The sequence below is a fragment of the Tigriopus californicus genome, chromosome 4, assembly GCF_007210705.1.
Source record: "Tigriopus californicus strain San Diego chromosome 4, Tcal_SD_v2.1, whole genome shotgun sequence".
Taxonomy (NCBI): domain Eukaryota; kingdom Metazoa; phylum Arthropoda; class Copepoda; order Harpacticoida; family Harpacticidae; genus Tigriopus; species Tigriopus californicus.
Genome location: NC_081443.1, coordinates 2,236,900 through 2,252,908, shown reverse-complemented (window position 1 = coordinate 2,252,908; position 16,009 = coordinate 2,236,900). Strand labels below are relative to the sequence as shown.

Here is a 16,009-nt window from a genome sequence, read left to right as displayed (position 1 = left end):
CCCCCCCCTCTGCTTTTTGCTCCACCCTATTATGGTGGCTGTTAATGTTGTTGGTGGTTGTGCAGTGGTTGAGTGCTTACAAAAACACTCGAATGTCAAAGCAATTCACTTTTTGCTGCTCGATCCCTTCTCGTTGGTTGGAACTTTGGAAGCAGCGTTGAGCGCCCCATAATGGGCTGGTTGTCCTCGATAAAAATGCGTGTTATTCTATTCCTACCCCGGGATTGACACAAAAGATCGGTGCCAAATGAGCCTTGTCACATAACACCTATATGGTCTTTTAATATGAGAAACACGCAACCCCAAACCACGCTCAAGATCGGTCGGACCGATAGGAGCGAAAACTGTCACAAAATATTTTGACACATTTCTTCGAACAATCCATCGCTCCGGGAGCCAAATTTTTCGGATCTCTCGACTCAAAACTGAATATGTGTGTGGTTTCCAACTGCGTTTGGCATCCTTGTCACCACTTGGTTGAAGTGAGCTCGAAGTAGCCAAAGCAGAGCAGAGTAGACGGACACACAACCGACAAAACCAATCCGGAATAGACGGCTAATCCCAATTATCAGCAATTAAACCGTGCTGTGCCATTCACTGGTTGGAAGTGCATTCAGATGTCACCAGATAGAGAAACATGTTTTTGTGTTTGAAATATTTGCTCCCCAGCACTCTTTCCATATCATGGGGATAAAGGGTCACGCAGAATGACGTCCTTGTTTGGCTCTATTTTGGTGGAGAACAACGACAACTTCCTCTTTGGTGATTTCATCCAATGCTTTGGGACCTCGGGAGGGATCCTGGTTTCCTTCCCCTTCAAGATGAATTTACACACCCAGGAGAAAATTGCGTGTTTCGAGGCAAACTTGGGCTGTGAACCCGATTGTTGTTGAGTGTCTTGTTCTGTTTATCTTGCGCGAGTTTCCCACCATTTTCGGGGATTTTGACACCAAATTTGTATGGAAACTGATCTAGGCAAACATGTTGGTAGATGCTCACGCCCATCCCTCCCGAAAAAAGACCCTGGCTTGATGTTTAACCCGTCATCTTAGGCGACCCTGGGAAAGGTGGCCCATAGGCAGCTCAAGTGATTTGTTTATTATCATTTTTCTTCATTGACTAGGTTCATCAACGCTTTTCAAGATCTCAGCGATTTCCGAGGAGTTGGAACAGTCCATGAGAAATCAACAACTTGTTAGTTAGCCTGTCAGTTTTGGTCGGGATAAAATGTCTTGTGTCAACAATGAAAATCAACACGGTAACAAACCCACCTTCGAAGAGCAACGCTGGTTCGTTCGTGTTGGAAGCTCTTTCTCCCATGAGATGCTCGGGATAAACATAATAAATGTACTGTAAGTAGTCAAATGAAGTCTTCGTGACTAATTCCCATTTGGCGTTATTGCATGCATAACGAGGACAGTATTTAACCATACAACGAACAACAATTACAACTGTCATGATTTCCCATCAAGATGGACTCGAATCGTTCTTTTGTGTGATGTGAACATTAAATTGGTCCCACCCAACTAGCACACCAAGCAGCATTGGATATCTAGAAGTCGGCCCTGGTATTGTAGTGAAATCTCATTTTTTGGCGGAAAGTGAGAAACTGAAAAATATGAATCAAACTGAACTTATTCAATAGTGTGTATCTTCAGTTGACTAATTTCTGGGATGAGTTCCTGCTCGAGGGGCAAAAGGTTTAGAAATCCGAGGATGAGTGATGGTAGCTTTTTGTGATGAATCCCTCTGGATGATCCGTCATGTGGACACACGCCAGTCCTTAGTGCATACATTTATCTATTTGATTCTGATTTTGGATCCTGAGACCCGACGCACTCGCATGGATTTGTTCAGGTTGAGTGGAACCAATGGTTAGACGGACGGACGGACGGACGAACGATTCACGAACCCGTGGATAGATACATGGGTGGATGGATGGATGGAGGAATGAATCAATGGAGGACCTCGGATGGTCGTCAAATTTGCTCCTAAATAAATACTCGTCGTTAGGAGGTTGACAAATTTGATTCAAGCACATTTGTATACAGAACACAGGACACACATCGTCGCCTTTATGTGTGTCTATGTGAGGGCAAAATAGTGTGAAAGCGATGACAATTAAATGTTTCCAACTCAAAGAACTGATTGGGTCGAGGTGCAATCACCCGCATCGATCAAGTCTTCATCACCAACGGAATTCACGCACTGTTAAACTCCACTTCAAAACGCCTCTCCTTAGGGGGTAGAAGCCAATCCCTTGATCCCTTGGCCGAGGAAAATGTCTCTGTCTGCGTGGAGGAAAATTGAAAAGAACTTGCTTGGGGATCGGACAGAAGATAGTAGGAAAATACAGATGGCAAAGTCTTTTTGTTTTACCGGTAAATATCCTTTTTCGCCCTCTAATTACTAGCCAGTCAAACAGTCATGCTCTTCTGGCGAGTGTGACATACCTCCAAAATGGTTTTATTCACTTGGACAAGCAGTGAGTCGACACATTTGATCGGTATTTCATGGCAAGAGAACCCCATTGTCTCCCAAGTATTCAGATAAGTCCAAAACACCCCGTGGTATCGGGAGTCATCGACACGTGGAGACAAATACGAATGAGGTATGCAAAAAAGATTTTCTGTTTTTTTACCTGTCTTTACGTTTGTACACACACACAGATTGAATATACAAAGCAGTGTGCGATGGTGGTTTGTTCCGAGGTCGCCGTACAGTAGTGTGTTTGCCCTCATCAATCAATGTCGGGTCCCGGTCTGGCCGACACTCCCCTCGTCGATCTCTCGACCAATGAGAGCGCTTCCGACTGATCTTGGCCGCCAATCACCGCCGTTGCATGGGGCGTTTGTTGAACCAACAACTCAAACCACCGGCGTCTTCTCTCTCTGAAAACCATCGGAAGGCCAAAGAGAGGGAGACAGGGGGGAAGAAAGATCACCGATCTCGCTTGGACGATCGTCGGAGTCGAGGAAGTCGAGGAGAAAACGCGCTTGTGGATGGATACTTCTTCTCACTCACTCATCCACTAACCCACCGACCAAGCGACCGACCGACCGACCTGCCGTTTCTTCCATTCGAACCACCACTACCATCCCCACCACCCAGACGACTACTTCGATCACTTCCATCACCAGCACCAGCACCACCATCGAGAGCTGGCGAGACCAGGAGACCAGGAGCTGTCGACAAATATTTTCTCAAATGGTTGCTCTCTTGTCTTGTTTGGCATACCGTTGCACACCAGTTTTTGGTACACTTTGGCCCCGCCACTTGGGGATGGGGAGGCGAGAATCGGGAAAGAGAGAGTTTTTGCCACTTCTGATCCAATCCACCATCTCAGATTGGAAACTGTCTCCAAACCATTCACACGTCCAATCGTTGTTCGCCTTGTCCTGAGACAAGAGGAACGAACACACCGACAACTTGAGCATTTCCATTCATACTCCTCGACTGGGCTGAGTGGATCGGCTATGAGCACAGTTGGAACCATTAGTGGTGGTACTACCTCATCTTGTGTCGTGCCCACGACTCTCAGGAAGAGTCTCGATCTTGCCATGCCTCCAATAGTGTCCCCACCTGTGACCTCGAATCAGGCCCATCTGATTAAACCTATGCCGCAGAGCTTTCCCATTTCGGCCTCGCGAAATACGTCGCCCATTCAAACCACGTCTGCCCCATCCGGACCCAATCCTCATCCTCCCACAATGCCTGGTGGGCTAATGAATTTGACTAACCCTCAACCGGTGGGCAATCCAGCTATGGCACCTAACTTTGACCACATTCGACTTCAGCAACTTTACACCTTGGCCTTAGCCGATAGGATGAGATTCATTCACCCGCTTTTGGGGGGAGGACCAGCGGGTGGGAACACCCCACAATTTCCTAATATCCCAACGCCAGGACGAGGTTTCCCTGGACCCGCAGGTCTGCCTCCTCCGGACTTCCACCATCCGCTCTATCCTTATGGTAAATTCGATCCAAGATTGTTCCGACTCCCTGAAGAACCCAAACCCCAACATTCCTACATTGGTTTGATCGCCATGGCCATCTTGAGTGTTCCCGACAAGAAGCTGGTCTTGGCAGATATCTACCAGTACATCTTGGACAATTTTAGCTATTTTCGACATCGGGGTCCTGGCTGGAGGAACTCCATACGACACAACTTGTCCTTGAACGATTGCTTCATCAAGGCTGGTCGTGCCGCCAATGGGAAAGGTCACTATTGGGCGATTCATCCGGCTTGTGAAGACGACTTCGCCCGAGGCGATTATCGACGAAGAAAAGCCCAACGCAAAGTCAGACGCCACATGGGACTAGCAGTGGATGAGGAGGATTCCCCTTCCCCTCCGCCCCCATTGCACCCCATGACAGTTTCACCTCTTCTCCCTGGAGCTTGGCCACCACTTTTTCATCACCATCATCTCGCCTCGCCCACCCTTCTCTCCCATAATCCACATCGGCAACCAGTCATGCCCACCCCAATTTGCACCGTCTCCGAGACGTTTCCCTCTAGGAAAAGGCAATTCGATATGGCCTCTTTGTTGGATCAGGGATCTTCTCATGGTCATTCGGATGAAGATAAGCGAGACGATGAACCGTCCCAAAAGTCTCCCTCTCCCGCCAAGTTCAAGATCAATCTGGGTGGATCCATGATCTTCTCCCCTACGCATTCTAATCCCATTTCCGAAGAGGATCGCAATCACGAAACGGATGAGGAGAAGGACGTCAAGGCCGAAGATGTGGATGTGGTCAGTGTTGGAGCTCGAGATGACAACGACAAATCGGTCCATTCAGACGATCAAGACTCGATCGCTGCTCCCGGGTCACCACCGATCGTCAAAAAAGATTTGGACGAGGAGGAGAGCCATGTCAAGACCTCTTCCGTATTCAATGGTGCCTTTCGGCCAGTACCAGGGTTCCCTTGGGCCCCGATGATCCATCCTCTCAACCATCAGAATATGGAGAATTCCTCGATTAACCCACAAGAGTACTTGGCCCGTTACTATCAGCTGATGCAGCAAAACGCTAATTCTGCTTTGGCTAACCAAAACTCGGAAACTGATCCCAAGCCCAAATCTCGGCAAACCACCCCTGTTGATTAAATGGGAATATCTAAGAACATTTTCATGTTTTGTCAGAATGGTTGCTTTTAGCTCGAAATTGTATCCTCAGTTGTTGCACAAAGTTCGTTGTGTTAAAGGAGTTTTGCTCCACGATGTTTTCCAACTCCATCTCTTCATTAAGATTAGTGAATTTGGAATTTGAGAAGGAATGGAAAACTTAAAAGGATGCCTGAAGAGCGGAAAGAACTAAGAACAAAGATGGACTTTATCTCCCCAATCAACCATTCGATCACATCTGTAGCATACATATCTTTTTATTCGTCATCATATGGAAATAGTAATAAAAAAGATGTTTTATTAGTCACCACTCTCGCTTCTTTTAAATGGTCGTCGTCATCTCGTCATCATTGGTTTTGATATCTCTGTCTTCGAATGGTCGGCAACTCAGCTCTGGGATCGGGTTCGTCTTGGCGGGTTTGATAAATAAAGACGATAAAAAACCACTTAATGGATCTTTTGTTCCTGTTGACAGTTCGAGCTTTGTGGAGGCGATAATTCCCTTTGAGTAGACAAATGTTAAAAAGCAAGACAAGAAACTCGGTTCGCTTTGGACCCTACTTGGATTGAAATGAAACCTGCAAGCCGGAAACACTTCTGATCTACCTGTAATCATTTGAAAACTTAATGCGTTAAATGCAAGTTTTGGGACCTTTGACAAAGATGCATTTTTCGTTTTCGTGCTTTGCAAACTTTCTTCGTCTGAGCTTAATGACATGAAATGAAAAAAATCAGCAAACACCAACGAAAAATATAATACGTTAATTTACAGTAAATAAAGAGGATGGTTGTATTAGTTCGAGTTTTGGGAATGAGAAAAAAAAATGTGAGAAGGTTCGTAACAGCAACTAGAAATCCTTGGTTTCACCGACTGTTGACGCACTTTTTCAGGGTAGTTAAAACATGATGAGTAAAAGCAGAGTAGAAATTAAAATCAAGGAGTCATGACAGAGAAGAATTAACTCAAGACAAGATAATTGAGATCAAGAGAAAGTCCGATTCCAAGAAAGAGTTGGCCAACTGCCTTCAAGTGTTTCAATAATATCTATTTATAATCTTCAACGTGGTTAACCGAGCGGTCAAAGCGCATTAAGTGACTTGGTTGGTTGGTTGGTGTTTGGTTGGCGTGTGAAAGCTTCGGAATTTGTCTTCAGTCGAGTTGATATCAACTTTGATTGTGCCGAATTTGCTTTGCGGCCCACGTTTCTCTGTAATCAGTTGATGACTCAACAATTTCAATGATTCCATTAGTGATTTTGATGCCTAAAGAAAAGCCGATCTAGATCTCTCTTTCTCTCTTGTAATGGAGAAAAATGCCACCTTTCCAGCTACACCGCGTGCCCACTAGAAGGCCGTACAGTAGTGTGATAAAAGGTTAGCCAATTACGTTCCCCCTGTATATTGACTTATTATTATTATTGTTGAAATTGCATAGGCCTAGTGGCGTAGAAAGTTTCCCAACCCCTATTATGCCAATATTGCACAGCTGACTTAGTATTGACCCCATTGCTACAAGCATTTTACTGAATCGAATACCTTATTAGCATGTCCAACAAATGTTATTATAATTTCGTTACAAGATACAACGCTAACAATCCTCCTTCAGATCAAGCCGTTCAATTTCATTTTCAATTCACTGTGTAGCTGGTCAACGCCGCCGATGGACTCGAGGCAAGAACTTTGAGAAGGGGGAGGAGGAGGAGGAGAAGGGGGAGGATCTGTCACGGAAAAAGGTCTGTGTTGATGTGGCGGTAGGAGGATTTTTGTTTTGTTTCACCTCAAGCTAACTTGACTACAACGACTTGAAACTTTTGGGAGTCATTTGGGCTAGTATAAATGGACTGGAGGAGTCTCGATAGTTCAGATGATGTTGTAGTGCGCTATGTAGAGTTTAGGTGTAAGATACAGGATTTTAATTCAACACCATGGAGCCATATCTATTGAAGTACCATGTGTCCAATACGTACCGTATCTTGAACAAGCGTTGGACCAAGCCGTTATTGCTCAAAATGGACGGCGAGTTTATTTGTCCACTTGTTTACCCAAGTTTCCAGTGGAGAATAATGGTCTTTTGAAATTGGGATGATTCATTGATTGCGATCCATATCTTAAAAGCTTTTTGTCGCCTTCATCTTCAAGGACTATAATTACTCCGCAAATTGGGCTCCCGTCCAAGTTGTCATAACATGATTTTCGATCACCAAATTGACCACTGTCCCACTTTTTTTCAAGTTTTCCTTTAGCAAACAGCTTCAAAATAATGACGTTTTAAGGAGGAAAATGGCAAAAGCTAGATTTTAAACTTTAAAAGAATTATTTCGTTTCAATGAAAAGTGTTAACGAAACTTACACTTTAATTAAAAGCATGTCCAAATATTGTTCAATCACCTGTATCAGTACACTTTAGAATTTCTTTTTTCAGATACTATATTGGGTATCAGAAATATTTACTTGATCCCTTATTGGTTACCACGATAAAAAATAATTCCCACTCAAGATGTAAAAATGACAAGTTTTGCAAAGAAATTATGTTACTTTGGATTCATACCAAAGAGCTTTTGATATCAAGAGCACAACGGAATCACATCTTACGAGGTTGAGCGAGTTTTAACACTCCGTGACTTAAGGTTATTGCGGGACCCTAAGGAAAAGTTATTCCCCTTTGTGTTGAATGAATACTTGATGTTTCGAGGCTTTTTGGACCATTTACGACGGTTCAATAATCTCGTGCTGAGTTCGAATATGAAATTGGGTCTGTTGTGTTTTGTTGTGATTGAAACATGGGCTTATTGGACATGCAATATCGATCATGTTATTCCAGTTCCAGTTTTCTAGTTCCATTTTCAAGCAAAAAGACGAACAATCACAACCTCCTTTGTCTGTACAGTCTTGCGTCTCGAATTGGGCTTTGGGATTTAGGAGAAAGAGAGTTTCAATGTTCCCACTGATTTATTTCCCCATACAAAGTCGTTGAAATAATCAATTACAACCATTTGTTCCCGCCACTCATCTTTGAGGAGAGATTGGAAATGCCAAGTCCCCATATGAGTTCTTTATACGTAAGAGTATCATCAAATCTAACGTTAAAGCTTTTCACGATTTCTAGATATGCAATTGGAACTACAATGAAGGTTTATGGTAGGTTCATGTCACTTCCAGCGTCCATTTTCAAACCGGAATCAAAAAATTCATGGAATCGAATCAATAATTGGTATTTGAGGAATAGAAGGATGCCAATATCAAAAACAAATGAATTATGGTTTATCTTAGTCCCAGGGACATTAAAAGTAACTGCCATAAAAAATTTGCAATCACTGCCTGAGTATTTCTTTCGCACCGGATAATGTTGAAAAGCAATTAAAAGACGGGGTAAAAATTATCAATCTTGAATTTCTAAAATTAAGAAAAAATACAAGGTTTTTTTTTTCAAACACGAAATGTAAGATCGCATCCTTTATGGTAGGAAATCATTTTGGAAGTCTGCCTTTTTAGTTTTGTCTTCAAAGAAGTATCAAGAGCTACCAACGTAAATAATACAAACACAATTGAGGGTAAGTTCTTTTATCAGTATTTTCTAGATTGTCGCCGTTTATATCCTGTGACCGTAATTTTTATGTGCATATTTTTATTTTTTGAACGTTTGTTAACCGCTTTAAAAGAACAACAACACAGCTTTGAACTAAATAGTAAACAAATAATAATAAACTAAATTAGGAGGGCTAATTTTGACCAAAGAATGGGCGAGTAGATTGCATGCTTTCTGCATACCGCGGGCCGCATATTTGCGGCCAACCAGTAGAGCACAAAATAGCCTTATATACAAAAATCTCATTTGCTTTTATTCACGAACTAACCGATTGAATATCAATTTCAGTTTGATAATCTCTAAAAATCAAAATACTATGTAAAATAAACTAAGTCCAAAGCCAAATCATGTCTGAGGAGATCACTTCTGCCTCTTGCATTCAGTGAAATAAATAATTCTGTATGAACATTGATGTCCTCAATCACAACACTTCAAATTTAAAATTTGTTTATAGCATTTAACATATTCTAATAAATGCGATAGGAGTATCTGAAAATCAGTCTTGAACAAAAAATGTCAAAAGGCAAAACCAGCACTACTTTTTCACATAGAGCGCTTTGGCCATGCTTGGATAGGCTAAATCACCGGCACATCCTAATACGCTCAGGCAGGCGTCAATGAAAAACTTGCGTAACTCTGGAGTGCACCATTTTCTTCATGTGTTCATGTACTAGAGTACACGTAAATCATGCTTTTCGTGACGTTAAGCAACACAAGTGGCACAAGAATGGACCGAAACAAAGGAAAAAAAGGAAAAAGGGAATAAGATGAGGATGCTCCGTCCAATCGATGAGCACCAATGGACATGCTTGAGGACAGACAATAGTTGTTGGATGCACCTTTCAATTATCTCGACACATCTCATAACCACATGCAATGCGATGGAGTCCTTTATGTAATTCATAATCGTTCTCTTGGTGCGCCAAGCTCCTCAAAGATCAACTCACTCCTTGATACAGGCCTAAAGAAATGCCACTGAAATTGGATGTCAACTCTCCGTTAAGCAATCAGGTTCTCAAAAAGACCAAGTCTGAAAAGTACTCGTCGTATATACCTAATTTGTTGACAACGGTAAGTTTTTCTATTAAATGTCATTCTCTTGCTCCGGGATTGTCCAGAAATTGCGTCTTAGCAGTTTGTGAGAAGCCATTCGACATGGCCTAGATCCGAACGGAATCGGCTATTTTTCGTACATCTAAGCAAAGGGGAGAATCCGTTAAGGGAACCAACAACCAACGGAGCCGTCTTTAGAACATCTCCTCGATCAATTGAATGCATGCCCACGGAAAATGAAGATTAACTTACGGGAGGAAGGAGGGAGGGGGGAGGAGGGGAGGGAGAGGATGGATAGGTGTGAAAAGATCTAAAAACACAGGTGTGGCCAGATCGAGCGTTGACAATGACAATGGCAATTTACTTGAACCGGCATTTTTCAGCCATTGCATCTTGGCAATGGATGGGGATGATGGACAACGAGAGCGATGATATACAAGTACTCACGAAACAATACTGCAACTAGGTGAGTACTCAAGTGCAAACGCGCTGAAGTTGACATTTGTGTTTGGTTCACAAATAGAGATGATCAATTCAAACCATTTTGAGCTCAGTCGATCTTGCCATCTCAAGCAAGTAGTAGGATATGTGGGGACTGTTTTCATTGTCTTCCAACCATTTGAATTTTTGCAAAAGCTCCCAACTAACAATAGCAGGTGAGTCAAAAGTGAGACCAGAAGCAATGTAATTGACAGCAGAGTTCATTGGAGGGTACTTCCCGTTGATTGGCAACTGTGAAAAATATGGGTGTTCATCAGTTATCCAAGCCACATGTAGTAACTCACCAAGGAGATTTGAGAGAGGTGCTTCACTCCTCTCCAAAGACAAGAAGTTCCAACATAAGCTAGACTTATTTCAAGATACCGTACACTCAACTATAATCTTGTGTGTCTTTTGAAGAGCCTTTGAACAGCCCCGGCCGTTGGATAGAATTCCCGATGTTTGAGTACTTTCTCCACCTTCATTGTTGTTATAGAATGCACGACTCTCTGAGTTCCCATCAATCCACCCAAACCTTCACACCTCCTTCCTTGTCTACTCCATCAACCAACCCCTCTCCACAACCATCGACCACAACCCGCCTCTTTGACCTCTTCGTTCAAGACTTTGAGACTCAATTCAGTCAATTGACGGATGAGTGCAAGTCGCATTTGAAGAGGGAGAAATTGGCGGTCACATCCCGATACGTTCTCGATTTCCTCTTTTGTTATCTCATCATTTGTCCGCTCGATGTGCTCTTTTGGCGGGGCACTTGGGAGTATTCCAAGATCTTCCTCAAAGAGCTCGTTTTTGGCGTGAGTTCGACATCGCTAATCTTTTTCGACGATCAGTAGTTGAATCAAGCATAACAGCCACCATACATTTGGCCATAAGGAGAACGATTGAGTTCCGTTTCTCAATTGCCACCTCTAACTTTTAGGACGAGTGTGTTTATACCAACATAACGTGTTTGGTGGCCTCTTTGGTGGCAGCGATCAGTCTTCATTTTGCCGAGGACTCCATTCGACTTGCAGCTGGTCGAAGTGGAACGGTGTGGCACAAGGTCGTGACCCGTTTGTTTAACATTGGATGTGGCATCATTGAGATCTATATGTTCAAAGGCGTTTGGGATGGCATCGATTGTTATACTGAAGCCCAGTCCATATTGGCAGCAGCCTTGATTCTAGCCGTTGGAGTCGGCGTCTTGTTTTCGTGTGGAGCACTTCGATCCGTGATTAGTGTTCCCATGGGAATTGTTCTCGATGTGGATGGAAATCTATGCCATTTGGAGCCTTATTTTGAACACAAGGTGTGTTGACGATCACAAGCGCAGTTCGTTCGCAACAACGAGGAAATCATGCTTTCCTTTCCATCTTATTAGGATGACGATACTTTGGTTCACAAAACCCGAAATGTGATTGTCAGCACCGCTTTGGAGATCTGTGTAATTTTCGTTTGGCACGGCGTTTGGACCTTGATCGATATTGGGTTCCACCATTTTCATTACACCCATGGACCTTCAGCACCCATCTCGTTCGTACGTGACAACACTAATATCATTAACCTGCAACCAAATATTATTTTCAACCATGCATTTCCTCTAGTTGGTGGGATTTTTCGGAGGTTTCCTCATTTTGCTCTGGCAAATCCCTCTCCTTCAATTCTTCAACTCCAAAGATGTTCCAAATTGGTCCAAATCGCTGATGAACCTTTTCTTCTGTTTGTTTGCCGTTTTTTTTGCTGTCAACTCATTCAGAGGGACATGGTACATCATTGACGAGATCTATTTGACCGGTAAGTTTGTGCAAGTTTTTGTATGCGTAAACAAAATATACAGAAACCAAATCCTTGATTCCCCAGAGAGCTACGTTCAGAGCTTGACAAATGGATGGATGATTGCAACTGCTTTGATGCTGATGTTATCCACAAGTGCCTCACTTCAACCTGGAATCATACATGATCCACCAAATCTTCAAGATGGCGTCACTATAGCCTTTCACTACTTCACGTTCTTCCACGTTCAAGATGTGGAATATCAGGTGGAGTTGATTGGCAACGAGGGAATCAAAATGGAAAAGTCCCCCTGGCGGCGAGCGATGGCCATTAGTATTCCTCCGTTATCTGAGAAAGACTTCGAAAAGGCTGAGAAGAGTCTGACGAACTACACAAATGTGACGACTCCATTTTGACTGAAGTTATAATATTACTTAACTATCGTACATTTCGGAAAATAAAACACTGTTTTTTTGGATTTGGTCTTTCTACTAATAATTCACTTGCCCAGGCAACACGGCGTTTGGAACTCATTTTTAAGTTAAGCGAACTTAATAACTTGGTGGGGTTTGAAAAGAAAAGATTCTACACAACGTGTTGAGTGACGTACATATGTTAGTGTTATCACGAGTTTCCAAGCTGGCCTGTGTCCTGTGACCAATTTATGAGGGCCCTTGCAATGAAAGAGTAATCACTTGAGCAACACAGTAAATACTACAGGATAACAGCTTTGCTGTCTGTCAAGTCAAAAACGAACCTAATATTGGTCAAAGTTTTACTCTTCAACCCCATCAAGACATTTGAACACTAATTTTGATCAAGGTAATAACTGCTTTTTATAAATCAAGATTGACAGAAGCCAATGCGATTCGGTGGGAAGTATTTCCCCTTTAATTGGATTTTTTCCTAATGTCTCCAACAAAAATAATCCACGAACACGCAAGCTACTCTTTGTTGTCCTGTAACTTGACGCACACCAGTGATGTATAAGCAATTAAATACTAAAACTTGAGTTCGAAAACTCTTCCATTCTTTAAATGTTTGTAATTGACTACAAACGTTTTTTGCAATAGCGACTTTTTCCCGAAAACTAAACAAAACTGTTGTAGTAATCGACCCACTTGACCATTTGTTTCGATGCTCAAGCTCTCATTCAGTGACAGTTTCCAGTTTTCAATTGGAGTTTTATTCCCCTTACAACGCTAGTACTGGACAATGTTTGAATGGGGTCGATTGTGAGGATCAAGTCAATTACACAAGTCAGATATGATCGCCACTTTTTCAAAAGAACATTCAGTTTATGAAAACATCCTCGCGGATTACGAGGCGCAAGTGGGAGAAATTAATTCTGTCGGCCAGAAAGCTCTCTTGAAGAGAAAATGGTCGTTTGTTATACGAATTGTGCTAGATCTGATATTGTGCCAAGCGATCCTGGGTCCATTAGTCATCCTTTTCTGGAGAGGAACTTGGGACTACACAATTTTGGTGCTGGACAAAGTATACCAGGCAAGTGCGAGCCAAGATAAGTGGTTGTGTTCTAAAGGAATGAAGTGAAAAATTCAAATTTCATTTTCAGGACGATTGCATCACACCGAATCTAATATGCCTGATGGGAGGCTTTACGATGTCGTTCATCTTGCAATATTTCCAACACCACATCAAGTATTTGGCCGGTCACTCTAAATGCATCCGGTTCAAATTAGTTGCCAGGCTATATAGTGTACTCATTGGCATCAGTGATATCATGTATTGGAAAGGCATCTGGGATGGCATCGATTGTTTATCAGGCACATCCCCTTTGGTGGCAGTGGGAACAATGGTTGCAGGAACTCTGATCTTGACCTTATTCAAAACCTTAAAGTCGACAATCAGTGCTCCCTTGGGCATCGTTTTAGACACGTCATCTAATTGCTGCCAAACAGCTACATATTTTAACAACGGGGTAAGACTTTTTTTCCATCCCATGAGAGATTAGTCTGATTTGCTCCACTGGAAATGTAAGGATATTCCTTTTTTTCTTGCATTTAGGAATCTGAGTCGTTACTTCTCAATATTGGAGATATTACCTTGACCTTGATTTTGGAGGGGTTTGTTGTCTTGTTCTGGCACGGAATTTGGACTCTGATAGATAGTGGGTCAAAATATTACGCCGTGGGATACACATTTTCCGCCTGGATGTCGCTGGTGGGGAAAGCTGGTTTGTTTGTTTGGAATCGTTATCCGCAAGAGGTTCTCACGGAAGAGCATATTTCTTCCAGCTTTTTGGGTTCATTGGTGCAGTTCTTCTCTGCTTTGTCCAATTCCCAATCATGAACGTACACCTATCAGAAGGCCAAGGATGCGCCATAAAGAGCACAAAATGGTTCCTGAACTTCAGTTTTGCCTTTACGGGCGGCGTAGTCACCATCAATTCATTTCGAGGCGTTTGGTACCTTGCTGACATCTACTATTTGCCAGGTTTGATGGGACGAGTTCTTACTTAACAACGAATTAATAGAATCAACATCCTATCTCATGCTTACTGTTTCAGATCAATACTCCTTGAGTTTGAACCATGGATGGATCATTTCCACGTTGGCAATATTTGTGCTATCTATTGGATGTTCCCTGCATCCAGGGCTTGTGAGGGATGCACCGGATCGGCGCGATGGGCTCCTCATACCTGTCTACTACTCAGCTCACTTTTTCATTCAAGAGCTCGGAATGAAAGATCGCTTTCCAGTGTCACCAAGTTAAAAGGAGAACATTTTCGACCGCATTGACGTTACTTTGCGGAACTTGACAAGTTCACAAATTATTTTTTCCGTCCTATGTAAAGTTAGGAAGAACTAGGGTCTGGAAAATCGACCACCAACTCAAACATTTGTACAATTGCTGTACAAGTCGTTTACTTTATTCCGATTGTCTATGGCACTTGCAAAAATGTTCTTTGTGTGGTAGACACAAATGTCTATATATCAATATACAAATGTGAAAAATATCAAGCTTACGATTCAAGAAAAATATTGATTTTTTGTGAATGTTTTTAGGGATGTAAGGTTTTGATCTGAGCTAGAGGTCCATTAAGCAATAACACCGAGCGGTTTCGTTATGGTTCTACGCACTAGAAAAATGTCAAGATGTGTTTGAGCTTTTTCTATCAAAACTTTATCAAGCATTTTAACTACTGTGAAAAGCCCAGTTCGTAATATCAGTTAACGAAAAAGTCGATTTAACAAAGCAATAGTTGTCTGCCCATGTGCTCATGTAAAAGGTTTGGCTTCTTTCCAATTAAAACAGACATCCATATTGAGGAATCAGGCTTTTGACAATTTTCTGCACGCCAAACTCATCAAACAAGTTCTATCAGTCTTCCTCAAAATTAAGGGGCAGGTTTTGAGTTGTTTATTGTCATCTAACTTGTTTTAGATGTGGTTTTACGAAACGACGTGGACAATCATATTCAAATTTAACTCCTAACAACGATCTAACTACCGTCCACAACTTGGTTGAGGAGAAAAATCAGGCATCTAACTAGTGGGGGGTTTGTTTACATCCAAAGACGAAACCTCTATGCCAAAAGACGAAATTTAACCTTTCTCTTTAGCAGTATTGATTCGCTGTAGATATTAGAAAAGCCCGCAAACAACCAAACCACAAAATAAAGATATTCTTCATTTAGAATGGGACGTCTGATTTCAAAGCAAAATCGCCTCGTTTCTCTGTTAGATTCAGAAGGGACTCTTTTAAGACTTGTCTTCCTTAGCGGAAATACATTTAACTAGCCAATGCCAAATTCAGGGTTGCTATGGCGATGAAGGTCTTTAAATGATAAAGGAAAATTGATCATCTCTATCCCTCGAAACATCGAAAACAATCAAAATAGAGCTAACTGGTTTGGGCATAGGAGGAAAGAGTTTTTGGCTCAATTAGTTCTTGCTTGGTTTGGCCACTCAGTTCGGAATATGCAAAATAGTCTTATCATTCTGATTCGCCAAGACCTTTAAACAGG

At 42.3% G+C, this 16,009-nt stretch overlaps 3 protein-coding genes across 3 annotated transcripts; all 3 read left to right on the top strand.

The window, feature by feature from the left end:
- The first annotated feature begins 3,134 nt into the window (after window positions 1–3,134).
- LOC131878882 (forkhead box protein J3-like) lies at window positions 3,135–5,433 on the top strand. Its single transcript, XM_059225021.1, has one exon. It carries the CDS (start codon window positions 3,477–3,479, stop codon window positions 5,106–5,108), a length of 1,632 nt encoding a protein of 543 aa, XP_059081004.1. The 5' UTR covers window positions 3,135–3,476; the 3' UTR covers window positions 5,109–5,433.
- Window positions 5,434–10,333: 4,900 nt separating this feature from the next.
- On the top strand, window positions 10,334–12,496 carry LOC131878885 (uncharacterized). Its single transcript, XM_059225025.1, has 6 exons — window positions 10,334–10,421; window positions 10,742–11,060; window positions 11,186–11,554; window positions 11,627–11,782; window positions 11,850–12,039; window positions 12,106–12,496. The coding sequence occupies exons 2-6, from the start codon at window positions 10,743–10,745 to the stop codon at window positions 12,432–12,434; spliced, it is 1,362 nt and encodes a 453-aa protein (XP_059081008.1). The 5' UTR covers window positions 10,334–10,421; window position 10,742; the 3' UTR covers window positions 12,435–12,496.
- Window positions 12,497–13,075: 579 nt separating this feature from the next.
- On the top strand, window positions 13,076–15,028 carry LOC131879073 (uncharacterized). Its single transcript, XM_059225277.1, has 5 exons — window positions 13,076–13,524; window positions 13,595–13,960; window positions 14,047–14,202; window positions 14,277–14,475; window positions 14,549–15,028. The coding sequence occupies exons 1-5, from the start codon at window positions 13,285–13,287 to the stop codon at window positions 14,752–14,754; spliced, it is 1,167 nt and encodes a 388-aa protein (XP_059081260.1). The 5' UTR covers window positions 13,076–13,284; the 3' UTR covers window positions 14,755–15,028.
- The last annotated feature ends 981 nt before the right edge of the window (window positions 15,029–16,009 follow it).

Coding starts and splice junctions, on each gene's coding strand:
- LOC131878882 (XM_059225021.1), top strand. CDS start 3,477: ATGAGCACAGTTGGAACCATTAGTGGTGGTACTACCTCATCTTGTGTC.
- LOC131878885 (XM_059225025.1), top strand. CDS start 10,743: ATGCACGACTCTCTGAGTTCCCATCAATCCACCCAAACCTTCACACCT. Junction 11,555..11,626: donor AGCCTTATTTTGAACACAAG/GTGTGTTGACGA, acceptor CCATCTTATTAG/GATGACGATACTTTGGTTCA. Junction 11,783..11,849: donor CTTCAGCACCCATCTCGTTC/GTACGTGACAAC, acceptor CATTTCCTCTAG/TTGGTGGGATTTTTCGGAGG.
- LOC131879073 (XM_059225277.1), top strand. CDS start 13,285: ATGATCGCCACTTTTTCAAAAGAACATTCAGTTTATGAAAACATCCTC. Junction 13,961..14,046: donor CTACATATTTTAACAACGGG/GTAAGACTTTTT, acceptor TCTTGCATTTAG/GAATCTGAGTCGTTACTTCT. Junction 14,203..14,276: donor TTTCCGCCTGGATGTCGCTG/GTGGGGAAAGCT, acceptor TATTTCTTCCAG/CTTTTTGGGTTCATTGGTGC.